This window comes from Phodopus roborovskii, unplaced genomic scaffold (genome assembly GCF_943737965.1).
Source record: "Phodopus roborovskii unplaced genomic scaffold, PHOROB, whole genome shotgun sequence".
Lineage (NCBI taxonomy): Eukaryota > Metazoa > Chordata > Mammalia > Rodentia > Cricetidae > Phodopus > Phodopus roborovskii.
Window position 1 is genome coordinate 16,131,747 of NW_026126525.1, and position 15,193 is coordinate 16,146,939.

Here is a 15,193-nt window from a genome sequence, read left to right on the forward strand (position 1 = left end):
CAGGCGATCTTGTCCCAGTTAAGTAAGCACAGATGCTTACAGTCTGCATCAATTGCTTACTAGCTGTCAGCTGCAGATCTTACGTTCTGTGGGCTTTCTCTGCACTCCTGTCCTTTTTGTGGTGCGGAACCTGTTTTGGGTGGTAAAAGTGTACACTCTTTCTCTCTCTGCCTGTATTTCAGATTCATGTGCTAATTTTATGTACAATTGACCCAAGCTGGAGAAAACACATTTTGAGAGGAGAGAACCTTAATTAAGAAAATGCCTCCATAAAATTGACATGTAGACAAGCCCGTAGGGCATTTTTAAATTAATGATTAATGGGGGAGAGCCCAGCCCATTGTAGGTGGAGCTATCCCTGGACTAGTGGTGCTGGGTTCTATAGAAAACAGACTGAACAAGCCATGAGGAGTTACACCTTTGATCCCAACACTTAGGAGACAGAGGCAGACAGATCTCTATGAATTCAAGGCCAGTCTGATCCTCAGAATGAGCTCCAGGACAGCCAGGATTACACAGAGAAACCTGTCTCAAGAAACCAGAAAAAAGAAGAGTAGGCAGAGGAGATGCAAAAGTACGGAACATTTACAGAGTCTTTTCTAAATTTTTAAAGGCTAGTATTATCCTGAGACCAAAACAAGACAAAGATCCATCAAAAAAAAAAAAAAGAAAGAAAGAAAGAAAGAAAGAAACTATAGCCTGATCTCTCTGATGAACATGGGAGCAAAATATTTTAATAAAATACACAAATGAATTTTAAAAAAAAACCCACACACTATAACAGCCTACAAGGAGAGAAACCATAGAATCACATCATTAGATGCACAAAAGCACTTTTACTTGACATCTCTTCAGGAAAAAAGTCCTAGAAAATCTAGAGATATAAAGAACATATCTTAATATAATAAAAATACCACCCAATAATAGTGCATATAGCCATAGAGTTTGGGTGTAAAGTAAAGAACTAGGGGGTAGTAAAATATCTACCTAAACTGGTGGGGCTGGAACAGAAAGATTGAACAGGGATGGGAGAAGATGGGGTTCAGGGGTAAAAATACAGGGAGGAACAAAACTAAGGGCCATTTAAGGGGTTGTTTGGAAAATTAATACAGTAAAAAATTCACAAAATAAAATAGGTCATGCACATTTGTAATTATAATAATTAATCAATGGTAAAAATAAGAACAAATTTGTAGTCAGTTCCAATTCCTTCTTATCTTTGTTTACATAAGCACCACACTGAGAACCTGACAGTGTCTGAATTGTGAACTTTGCACAACTGGTAGATTAATAATTGCTTACCAGTTAACTCAAGTTTTATAGCTTCAAAAGACAGAAAGCTCATTTTAATTTTGGTTGTTTAGTTTTTGAAGTTTTACTGGTTCAAACTGTAGCTTAAAGACAGTTATGCTTCTCTGTGTTTTCTTTTTGTATTGCTATGATTTGCGTTCTAGTTCAGGCCTGTATACTAAGCCCTCCATAATTAAGAGTGAATAAAACACTTAACCAATTTTCATGTAAGTCCTCCTTATTATCTACATAAATATTTATATTTTCTAATTTACACATGCATAGTGACATGTATTTCATTTTCTTTATATATAAAGAAAATATTAAATGATTATAAGCCATTTTCTTTGTTCAGCCTACAAATCCACTAGACAGAGCTGTGTTCTTGATTGAGTTTGTATTGCATCACAAAGGGGCCACTTGTACACAGCCACAACTGCTACTAATACTGCTAGCCTTAGGACCTGGATTCAATTCAACACTCACATGACAGCTAACAAATGTCTGTAACTCCAAGATCTGATACCCTCACACAAATATACATACAGGCAAAACACCAATGCAAATAATTTTTTAAAATGTTTAAAAAAAAAATGCTGCTTGTTTGCTTAGCAAATTTTGGGAAGAAGGGAAAGAAAGAAAGGAAGAAAGGAAGAAAGGAAGGAAGAGAATGAGTAGAGATTATGGTAATAAAATATTCTGAAAATATCTCTTACATTCAAAGGTACTGGAACTTTTGCTGGACCTCACAACCAGAGTTAATAATACACCTTGAGGTCACTTAAAGCTTAAGACTTTGAGCCAGTCCTGCACTCAAACTGCTTATTCAACCATCAGACTTTTAAAAGACAATGTAACAATCAAGCTTATTTGCCTTTGGATTTCCCATGTAATCAACATTTACAATCCTAGCTAAGGCATAACTGTAATCTTAAATTACATACTCTTCCATTTACCTAACCCATGCTGGAGTCCAGCTCCACTTGGATTCTTGTACCCCAGGAAGGATGTGTGAAGTAGGCAAAAAAATGAGGAGTCTGACCACCAGATATCTTTCAAATTGATGGCCCTGACTAGCTCTGACCATCTTTATATAAGTCATCCATAAACAACCAGAGAAATTTGTTGGGCTCTGTAACAGATCAGAGAAATTTAATTTTTCTGTAGAGGCTTTTGTTCCCAGTAAACTCAGGCATAATCACAACTAACAAGGTCAAACTAAGAGTTACCATAGATTAAGCACAGCAAAAGTTAGAGAAGTAAACACTGAGCCAAGCTCCTGAAATCCAGTTGCAGACAGGGAGGAGTGATGAACAAAGGGGTCAAGACTAGGCTGGACAAACCCACAGAAATAGCTGACCTGAACAAAGGGGAGCTCATGGACTCCAGTCTGATAGCTGGGAAACCAGCATAGGACCTACTCAGATTCCCTGAAATGTGGTATTAGTAGGGAAGACTAGAAAGTCTATGGGCCTCTAGTAGGGGATCAGTATTTATCCCAGTATACAAATGGACTTTGGAAGTTCATTCCACATAGATGGATACTCCCTCAGCCTAGACACAAGGGGGAGGGCCTGGGCCCTGCTCCAAATGATATGACAGACTTTGAAGATCTCTTATGGAAGGCCTCACCCTCCCTGGGGAGCAGAAAGGGGATGGAATGGGGGTTGTGGGGGAAACAGGGGAGGGTGGCATGGTGTGGGAACAGTGTTTGACATGTAAAACAAGCTTGTTTCAAATTTAAATGAAAAAATTATAAAAACAAAACAAATTTAGAGAAGCCTAAAATCCATGAGCTCCCTAAGATCAGCACAGGACTTTGTAGTACTGTATCCATAGGTCCTTGCCAAAGGGACAGAATTCTCCAAAGGGCCTTGCAGTCTAAGGAGATCCATTTGCAACACATTATGCATGGTTCCCAAGGGTGACAGCATGGTTTCTGCCAAATTCAGACAATGCATGTGTATCATTTGCTGGAAGCAGCAAATATAGAAGTTGAAAGCAACTTCCTGAAATCCACCATAAAGATTGAAAGCAACTATGTGTGGATGTTGCTGATAATGGTATTTGTAGTGCTGTTTGCTATCTGAGTCAGTTGAGATTAGTTGGAGCCAGTGATTTAATCCCTTGTAAAACGCTGTAAAAGATTTCTGTGAAGTATTCCATTACTTCCCTGTGTGGTGCATTCTATGCTGTTTAATAAAGACATACAGACAGACATAGAGGCAGACACAGCCTTCAGGTAGACACAGAATCAGATTCAAGAAATAAAGGTCTGGAGACAGGGAACATGAAGAAAAGTATTCAAATCTGGACTTAACTCTTGGTTAAATGACTCCAGGGGGAAGTGCTTTTCTTTCTTTCCTTACTGTGATACCAAGAGATTCATTAATGATGACACAGAGTGATTCATTAATGTGAGGAGCCCACTTGCGAACTCATTGAGACCTAGTATGTGATCGAAGGTTGTATGTGATAAGACAGTCTTTTATTTAACAAAGCACTGTGTATCAGTTTGGGCAAGATAGCCCTTTGATTTTTTAGAAGACTTTGGAATATTTGGTATATGTACATAGTTTCCATCTCCATAAACATTAAAACCTAAACAATTCTAATATAGTTTCCTTAAACAATCTAGTGCTGACTTAATGGATGTTGCAATCCTAAAAATAATGACATCCACTGGGCCATCAGCCTGTTTAGTGTAGAAGATAATGAAGCCTGAAGCTTTGTAGAACTTTTTAAGGACTATCTTTCTACTAAAATTGACCAGCAAAGTATATCAAAAAAAGAAAGGAACAACCTCTTTGTACATTGGCAAGGCAGTTTTTATTCAAACTATAGAAGTAGAGAGAGATTTCAAAATAAACTGAATACAACCCTGTCAACATAGTAATTGGGGTTTTATAGAAGTAGAAGGTGAGAGGAATCAAAGAAGGAGGGGTCTTTGAAGTAGGAATCAAAGAAGGATGGACTGCTCAGCTGCTAGCAAATGGAAAATTACAGAAGGAAGTAGAGATGTACTGAACATGCCTTGACCAAAGGAATAGATGTAAAACACTTGGAATAGTTTTTACTAATAACAATAATAACTCTGTTCAGAAAACAGATATGTTGTTTTTATATATGTCACTAAATTTTAAAAATGTATTTGTAGTAAAAGTCATATTTGTAGTTTATTCACAATAAGAATATACTAATGCCCTTTAACTTTATTAATTTATTTTAAAAAAAACAAAATGTTACACACAATTTGTCTTAAGGCTATAGTAATACTTTCTCACTGGGACTGCCAACCTGCAAATAATGGATTTATTACTAATTATGAAAGCTTGCTCTTATCTTAGGCTTTTTCCCAACTAGCTCTTGTACTTAAATTAACCTATCTTTATTAATCTATACTCTGTGAAGTGGCCCAATTACTCTGATTTGTACCATATATCCAACTTCTTTGGAATCTCCTGACAAATCGCCTTTCTTCTTTCCAGAGTATTTTTCTTCCTGGAAGTCCTACCTATCTCTCCTGCCTAGCTGTTGACCATTCAGCTTCTTATTACACCAATCACAGCAATACATCTTCACACAGTGTACAAATATACCACAATATAAAGAAATAAATGTATTTTTTTTTTATTTTCAGTGACAAATCCCACCGTCTTTCCTATTTACAAATTATCTTCTGGGAATTCACTAATGTCATACTCAAAGTTGACCTTTTCCTTTGTACATCATGCAAGACACAGAACTCAGACCACTCCTCTGTTACCAAGAATTAATTACCTTGTTTTTAACTACAGCATTCTTAAAACTCAGCAAAAAATAAAAGCTATATGGCAAATAGTATTTCAGAAGTCTCACTTGTTAACATCCTAAATGTTGTTGTTTCCCAAGTACCCTAGATACTAACCTAGTACTAAGTAGATACCCTCATGGTAGGACTAATACAAGCAAAAAAGCCTTAAGTTTTCTGAAAATACAGTACTTGAACAAAGAACAGAGAGAAATTCTGAGGCTCACATTTGGACATTGAGTCTTCAGCCACACTTGTGGCCATTCCATTTACCAATGGAAAATGAGAAATGAAGAAATTTACCCCAGTACTATTTATATCCATTTGCATTTTACTTACACATTTACTCCCATTTTTAGACTTTTAAGTATACTATACATAAACAATGAAAAGTCACTAAAGGATTTAGCTGTTGTTCACAGTGTAGTTATTGTATATAAACAAATACATATACCTGTTATATTGTTCATTTTGTGTTTTCTTGTATATGTTTGCTCCTTTGTTATTTTCCATATCGGTGGTTTGTTCATTTTCTGTATCAGAAAATGTGTGTTTTTTTTTTTTCCATTTTCTTTGTGTGTTTGTTTTACATTATTTTTGTGATTGTACTTCATGTAATTTGCCTCTAATATGGGACTCACAAGATATATGAGTGCCCTGATTTCCCTTGAGTGACATAATCTTGAATATTTACTGAGAATTCTTAGTTTACTAAGAACTCCACAAAAATCATTAATAATCTGTTCACACTCATTTCAGGATTATCTCTTTGTTCTGGACTTTGACAACTTGATAACCACAAGACATAGCTGGTTATTTTGATGTAACATATAGCATATCTTCTGAACCTCTTTTACTGAATGTCCTGATCTTTCTATGAATAAACATTTCCATAAATTAGTATGGAATTATTTTTGATAATTTTCATTTTCTCCTGTGCCATCCACAATGGCGATATTTGCACATTTAATGTTCAACTTGTACTCAGTTTTTGTAACTTTTTCAAAATCATTTTCTTGCTTGAAGTTATGTATTTTCTAGGACAGAAACTCTTTAACTTATTGCTTTGATTTGCAATTGTACTTTTTATCTCATTTGGAGGACCATTATTGACACAGTACATTTGCCTCTTTTTAATAATTTCCGGCTCATGATACTCACTGGTTCTGCAAGTTGGACTTTGGTGCTATCATGACTATGATCTCTTATGGATTGCTTTTCTGGCATGAACAGATGTGTGTGTGTGTGTGTGTGTGTGTGTGTGTGTGTGTGTGTGTGTGTGTGTTTGCGTGTGTTGTATCTTCTCAGAAAAGTTTCCCACACAACAGTAAGTGAACACACTTCATCACAATATATACATTAATGTAGTCATTAACTAATTTGATGTATAACTTTAGTCAATATAATATGACTAATCATTTACTATATCAACATTGCTCAACCCAAGTTATATTTTAACTTACAGTTTAATGTCCTTCTTTCAGATCCAAATGGTCCCTGTGATGAGCTGATAGCTATTTTCCTGGCTACACAATAGAAAAATACAGTGATGGACTTCTCTTCCCTCCCTCTTATGTGCCTGTTATTTTGTCAGGATTAAGTGGTCAAATGACATTCTTGGAAAGGGTAAAAAATATGCTGTGCATGCTTTATTTTGACTTTTGGTTCCAGTCATTTACTATGAATAAATGGAATCTGTTTTACACTAAAATTTTGGGTAAGTTAACTCTTTTATCTCTAGATAGGGGGACAAGTTTTATTACCTTTATCCTATTTTATATGCACAAATGGTGGGCAGTCAGGTATCACTGGTAAGAAAGAATCACTTAGTATACAGGATATTCAAGAAGGTCATATGATTACCAATCAAAGCTTGCAGGATTACTGTGGGACATACATACTCATTTTACTCATTTAAGAAGAAAATATGCTTAACAACTGTAGAATAGGGAATTATATAAGTTTATAGTCTAATGATGATCTTATGTCTTATGTAGATAATGTTTTCTTTATGTAAAAAATTATATATATATATATATATATATATATATATATATATATATATATGTCCTGAAGGCTTTAATTCCTATTATGGGACAGTCAGTTTAATCACAGACTCAAAAAATTTAACTTGAGGTTACTGAGGACTCTGTATTCCTTCACAAGTTCTTTTCTGTGTTACCATCTCAATATATCAAATCTTCTAAACCATGGCTACACATGGGTTTGATTGTCACTTGTTTAAGGTCAAGTTTCTCAATTCAAAAAAAAATAAGCCCCATTAATGGTGAATATAAATTTCTATTCTGTGTACTTTTACTAGGTGTCATGACTACTTTTATATAATAAATACTGTTAAGTTCTTGACATAAAAATACAAGTGTATTAAGTCCCTACTATAAAGCAGAGGTAGAAGTGGGGATCATTAATTCAGTCAGTCATTAAATCCAGAAATCACTTGGAAAACCAAAGCAAAAAGAGAGGCTGCTAAGGTTTCAGAAATAGAGTAAGAACTGCTAGAGCAAGTTGTTTCTATGACTTTGATAGGATTATTCTCTCAAGAACTTGAACATTTGTTTATATATACTTACCTAATACAATCAAATCTTTAAGGAGGAAGGAAGTGCAGGCTTAATTATATGGAGGTTTAGCTTAACAAGTCTTAATGATGGCTCTTTACTGAGGTAACTATGGACAGAAAATTTCTCCTCAGTTTGCCTACAACACACATATTAAAATATTATGTAAGCCACTGATAAAGTATGCACTTGAATAAATATTGTGTTTATAATGCATACTTTACACACAACTGAGCACAAATTATTCAAATACTTTTCAGGAAATCTTAGTATATTCTGAAGGCAACCTTGCCACCATCTTCTCTCTTCCCTTCCCCTCCATGACTACCTCATTTTCTCCATTTAGGAAGACCTTCTACATTAGCTGAAATGATGAAGAAAACAGAAATGTGGCTTATTAGGTCCTACTAGGATTGAGAGTTTCCCTGTCCAGTCTGACCTAATGTTGATTTTATTTTATTTTATTTTTTATTTTTAGAGTAGTATATTCAATAATTTCAAAAAACAGATAAGTAGTGACATATCAAATACAGGCATTATAAAGAATTTTTTTATGTTTGTTTAGAATAAAATGCTGTTACAAAAAACCAGAGTTGGAGTTCAATAAAACAGTTTAATAAAACAAGGCACAATGTTTAAGACAAAATTCATAAAGAAGATATATAAAGTTAATATATTTTTTTCATGTCCTTTGGGTGAGGAAGCATAAGAATTTAAATAGTTTAAACATTCTTTTTAGAATATTAGCCAATTAAAGGTTACATAAATTTGATACAATAGGACTCTGTCTTTTCCATAAAACAAACTGCACTACTGATCTATATTTGAGTTACATTTTAATTGTATATATACTTATACAGGTATTTCTAATTCACAAGACTTTAGGTACTGTAGTCAGGGCATACATAATAATTTGACAAAAGTCACACCTTTTCAGCATTTTTTTTAGCATATGAAGCCCCCAACTTTATGAAAAGCTAAAGCTGTTATATAGACAGTCTTTCCCACTATGTTCTGTTTCTAACAAACATCAAGTGGGCTCAGAATGCAACAAACCTCAACACAAGTCTGCATGTGGCTGTTCAAAAGTGACTACTGGAGTCAATACTGTTTCCCAGGAACACAGTGCTGACCATGTGAACTGAGATCAGGGACTTTCAGCCATCTTCATATACAAAACAAACCAACTTAGATATGGTTCTAATAACAGCAATGCCAACCTCATCCTTGTTTCTTTCCTCAACTGGAGTTCTAAATAACACAATTTTATTCAGTTTTTTCATGGCCAAAAGAATAAAGTATGTTCTGATGAATTCAAAGTTTTCTGCATGTGAATAACCTTCTTCACTAAGCTACTAAATCTAATGCACACATAATACACCACATGAGACTGAATATTGTATCAGTTATTGAAGCTGACTACTGCTGAGTAAAAGCCTAGCAGCACCCATCAAGATCACCTACTAAGTGTTTAACTTTGTGAGTTAGTGGAATACTTCTTACTTCAATCCTCAGTAAATAGAGATCAAGAAAAATATAAAAGCCAAGGTGGCACTTACACATATTAAACTATCCCCCTTTCAACCTATAGGAAAATTGATGATAAAACATGCCAGACCTCAGTGACAATATTTTCCTACAATGCTATAGATATGACAGCAGTAGGACTTCTGCTGTCCTTTTAGTAGCATGAATGTTTAAATAAAATACTATATAAAAGATATACCTTTCTACTGGGAATAGGGTAGGGTGATGGTGGTTGGCCTTTGGTTCCAGATGGCTCTGATCTCCTGGCACAATATGGTTAAAATACCCCTCCTAGAAGCCCTACACACACAGTGGGCCCTGTTGTATGCAAAGAAATCTCTCAGGATCAGTCTTTCCCCTTCAAATCAATGTAGAAGATCACATAGCCATCATTGACAATTTACCATTTAATATACTTTTTCCCCCATATTTTGGGTTAAATGGAAAACTTTAAAGGCGCTTTCAGACCACAAAGCATAGTGCTACATACACTACCAAAAAGGTCACCCTATGATGAAAATATAAAATTGCATTCTACTGAATGAATGTTATATAACATTAAATGCTTAATACACATACAGTGAGGGCTAACACAACACTTCTTCTCTAAGCAAGGGAAAACTATGTGCTACATACAGGTCACACTGCCTAAAGTCTACAAAGTACCCTTCACCACGGGGGTTACATGCCTAGTCTAACTTAAAAAAAATCAGTATTTTGGATTAAATGGAGACCAATACTTATAATAAAATCTCTACTTTTAGAAGAAAAGCAAGACATTTTGGTAAAAATTCAGCACTTTAAAACTAAGTGCAGCTAAATCATCTTACATATATACTTTTAGTGTTAAAGTCTTACCTACAAGCATGCACATGGAAACACAATTTGTTTATGTAAATAGCTAAACATTTGATTTGCAGTTTTTTAAAAAGACAATGAAAATGTAAACATTTATTAAGGTTACCTGCTGTATTATAAAACAGGCCAATAGGAACTCTGGGAAGACCAAGATTGAAAGAACGCCTACAGCTTGCTGGATGTGTTTATGGGAAGCAATGGGACAGCCTCCGGCAGCAGGGGCCGATTCAATAACATTAGCAGTAATAAACTTAGTGATAAGCTTTTTGGATGGCAGTAGGAGGCCATTTGGTGGATTAATTTTTAAACAATTTCTTGTTACTCTACAGGGCTTTACTGGGTCAGGAATTTCTCTGGCCACCCATCCTTGGCTGCTCTTAGAGATTTGTTTTCCTTAACATCCCAGCAAACAACCCCTTCTTGAATCTTCATTTAACCCAGTATTTCCAGTGTCTGTTACAAGTATGCTGCAGTACTGGGATGCACTATTGAGGATTGCCTCTTCTTTTTATTTATATCACCCCCAAAGTTCTCATATTTGAAGTCCATCTATAATGTTTATTTTTAATATTACAACAAAAATTTAGACACCAAGATTTTTAGACTAACTGGCATCTTTGCCACATTTCTAAGTAAAATATGGAGCTGGACCCATGGTTTATTTACACTTATGATTCCAGTAGCTGGGAAGCTGAGACAAGAGCATTACAAGCAAACTAGACTGTGTCGTGCCCAACCTCGACCAGCAAGGAAGACACAACTCAGGAGAGATCTTCTTCTAGCAGTTTAATCAGGATCCTTGAAAAACCTTCTCCTCCCAGCTCCAGCAAATCCTTAAATATGTGCTCACTGCCCAATCAGCTCATGCTACCTGGTGATCCCCGATAGGCCACAGAAGGAGGAAGCACGCCAGATCCATCAAGCACTTCCAAATAAGGCTTGTTTACAGCTAAACTCAGACTACCTGGCATCCAGCCAGGCACCATCTTGGGGCTGTGGCTTCCCACAGTTCCCCCTTTTTTGTTTTAAACACAACAGGCAAGGGTAGAGGTCTGATCTCTGATAAACAAGGGACATTGTAATGGCCCCCGCGCCAAGTTATCAGCCAAGCTGGTGCCACACCAGTCCGGTATCTTTCCTCAGAACTGGGATTACGATACCAACCCATATGCAATCAGACTTGCCCTCCATAAAGCTGCTCTCTGCTGTGTAACCCTCATCTTGCTGATATACCATAAAGCAATGAGACTGACTAGGATAAGCATCCCTCCCAGGGCAAAACTAACATTTCCCTCTACAGGACTAATATCCTTATCTGAAGGCAAAAAAGGTAAATTCAAACTTAAATTTCTACTAAAAAATCTGGGAAAATCTTGGGCAGAATGCCTAATTAGCATGGGTTTAGGAAACACCGACAGGATCCCCCATCGTGGATCCGTTTCCATCTTGTTGACCAGTACCACCATCATGATCGTCAGCATCAGGTGCATCACTCTGCTCGTGGACCTCACCATCTTCAGAGGCAGGAACTCTCCTGGTCAGTGTTTCAGGAATCCACAAAGGTTCTGACTGATCCTGTGGGTAAACAGAAACAGACCCTTTCGCCCATGATAACACAGGGTAAGGACCCTTACATAGTCCAGAAATGACATCTTTCCATTTTACAAATCCCTTATCAATGGAGAGGACACTGTGATGGCGATCAGCAGCTGAGCGTCCATCCACATCCAATTGAAAAAAAATTAAGAGTCAGTAGAGCTAGAGATATTCTCTCTTTGGGGGTGCGGCCTTGGCCTATTCCCCCTTTTTGTTTTATTAAGCATTCCTTCAAAGTTCGGTGAGCTCCTTCAACAATGCCTTGACCTTGTGGGTTGTAGGGAAGACCATGTCTCAAATCTATCTGGATTTGCTTACATAAAGCAGAGAAAGATGCAGCAGTATATGCTAGTCCATTATTAGTCTTTAATTGCTGCGGCATACATCACGCAGCCCAAGCTTCTAAGCAGTGGGTAATTACATTTTTTGCCTTTTCTCCATTTAAAGGAGGAGCATGTATCATTCCTGATGGATCTATAGCAACGGCGCCCCTTGCCTTAATACTCCTGTGGGTTGACACGCAGTTGCCAGGATACAAAGCCAAATGGGTTGATCTGGGATGCACCGCATTAAAGAAGCTGTGCTCAGCCCTTGTTCCACCTTTTGCAATGCCATTCTGGCCTCATCAGTTAACAACCGAGGAGAATTTAAATCAGGGTTGCCAATTAATATATCATATAAGGGTCTCATTCTTGATTGGAAAGCTTCAAAAATTGCCGAATCCAGTTTATATCTCCTAACAATTTTTGAAAATCGTTTAAGGTTTGCAAGATATCTAATCTTAAAGTAATTTTCTGAGGCACTACACAGTCCTTATATATCTTGGCTCCCAAGTAATCAATAATATTTCCCTGTTATATCTTTTCTGGGGCTATATATAGTCCCTTGTTCTCTATGATCTTTACCAACACTCCATATACCTTGTGTAGTAATTTCAAGCCGTTACTGGCCATTAAAATGTCATCCATATAATGTACACATCATACCTCAGGATATCTTTCTCTAATTGGAACAATGCCACGACTCACAAAAAGCTGACACATAGTGGGGCTATTAACCATGCCCTGGGGCAGCACTACCCATTCATAGCGCAGATCAGGTCCTTAACTTGGTCCCACCTTACCTGGGACTTACCAGTCGACTGCCCTGACTGCAGGAAGTTCTGAGCTGCTCACCCACAGAGAGAGGATCCCTGTACAGGCCACCACTTGTGGCATGTACCTTGGCCAGCAAGGAAACATGACCATGACTCTTCTTTAAGCAGTTTATTCAGGAACCTTGTACATCAGCTTCTGCTCCTCCCAGCCCCAGCAAGCCCTTAAATATGCACTCACTGCCCAATCAGCTCATGCTACCTGGAGATCCCGGATAGGCCACAGAAGGAGGAAGCACACCAGATCCATCAAGCACTTCCAAATAAGGCTTGTTTACAGCTAAGCTCAGACTACCTGGCATCCAGCCAGGTGCCATCTTGAGGCTGTGGCTTCCCACAAGACTGGGCTGCATAGCTAGTTCAAGTTTAGCCTGGGATACATAGCCAAGCCCTGTCTCAGAAAATAAAATAGCTGCATTTTGAAAATCAGCCCTTGTTGATTTTAAATGTTCATTAGCTAGGTTAACATGGGATTCATACCTATAGAGGCAGACTACAGCATACAATACACCCTGCTGACTTCAGAAGATAATCTTAATTCTAGATGGTCAACTCCTATTTCACTAAGTTAATGTCAATATTAGCTTTCTTAAAAGAAAAAGTATGAAAAATAAAAAAAATAAGCAATCATTGGTAGCTCTAGTAAAGAATACAGCCAAAGATGGATTAAAAAAAAAAAAAAGAAAAGAAAAGAAAAAAGAAAAAAAAAAACAACCAAAACAGGTAAAACAGCTGCCAATGAAGATTTCACTAATAGCTATCTATGCTAGGTGTGGACTGTACCCATTCAGCATGCGCAAGGCCCTGGACCTACCCCTATAATCCCCATCTCTGCAAAAAGACAGCTGCACACTGATTTGGCACACTGTTCACAGAGTTTAATTATATACATAAAAACCCGCAATAAACACTTTGCTGAAAGAACACCATAGGATACATCTAAATACCACAGGCTGTAATATTTATATTTACAAAAGATGAAACAGTATACCTTCTTTCTAGGAGGCTGGAAAGTGTATGTATGCTTATATGCTCTATTTACAAGGCTATTTTACAAGCAATTCCTAAAAAAGCCACTCAAGCTATTACTTAGGTCAAGAACGACTATCAATCAAGAAAGTAGAAATATTTAAACCAGAATACTACAGTCCCATAAATCTGAACACTTTCCATGAGAACATTCTATATTAACTAAAGTCATCTAATTACAAAGCATTTACAGTTTGATACTTGGGTCCTGCCCAAGTCTTTGGTGCCTTTCATAATCATGCATTAGGCAGCTTACAGCTGCTCACCTGGTGAAATGCAAAGACTTTATAACATCATACAATTACATATTCAGTAGAAAACAACACTTCTATAAACAAAGAAAGAAAATCTCTAAATAAAAAAAGTTAATCTTACTAGACTGACTCACTACAGCATTGTTTCACAACTGCAGCCACAAAACTCTCATGTTTCATGACGTAATACAAACACACACAAACCATGAAATACCTTTAATCTATTAATATAATCTACTAAAATAAAAATAATATATAAAAGAAACCTAACATGCAAATATTCTCAGCATAGGGTTGGCTTCTACCCAAGCACTCTTTAAGAGAGCACCCGATGCCCTAATGTAATCTGAAACTCCTTTTAGCACTTACCAAGTGGTCTTTGTGTTATTACAAGTTAGTTATTTAATCATAAGTAGTGAGTTAAGAGATTTTCTGATGGCAAATTAGTTTTAATACTAGTTTTTATTGCATAATAAACTACTTAGCAAAATTTGTTAATTTCCAATGACAATAATCTGTTACTATTTTTCTCTTACACCTTAAGGACAAAAGATTTTAATGTTTTCACTCCTGTTTCATCAATACTTCTTTCTTAGTGTTCAATGGTTAAACCAACTTCATGAGCTATTCTATTGTGGATGAACATACTGAGCTCTAATCTGACTACCTTCAACTGTCATGTTATCTATTAGTTTTTATTTCAAATGCAGATAAAGTTTTGGTTTAGTACACGACACAAGCAAAGAAGGCACATTTGACAGTTAAAATCCTCCCCACCCCCAGTTTGAGACAAGTTTTCATGTATATAGCCTAGGCTGGCCTCAACTTCACTTTGGTGCTCAGGATAACTCTGAACTCCTGATCTTCTTCCTCTACCTCCCAAATGCTGGATTGGAGGTGTGCACAACCTTGTCCAACTTTACCCATTTGGTCCAATGTTACAAAGCAGCTTTCCTAAGATTACTTGCCATCTAGATTTTCCTGTCAAGAACAATTATTCTGTCTTTTGGTAAATAGATGGATCATGACTATAGCCTCCCATAAATGTAAAAGCCATGCTTGTAAGAGATCACTGCAGTTAACAAATAGAAGTTAAGATGGTCATGGAAGTAGGTGG

The 15,193-nt window shown here is 36.6% G+C and overlaps 1 protein-coding gene across 1 annotated transcript in view; it reads left to right on the top strand.

Annotated features, from left to right (window-relative positions):
• The window catches only part of LOC127232465 (uncharacterized), a 58,317-nt gene that overhangs the window by 12,830 nt on the left and 30,294 nt on the right, over window positions 1–15,193 (top strand). The window contains exon 7 of the mRNA XM_051198598.1: window positions 11,426–11,581. Coding sequence (XP_051054555.1) covers window positions 11,426–11,581 — 156 coding nt within the window. The remainder of the gene's footprint in view (window positions 1–11,425; window positions 11,582–15,193) is intronic.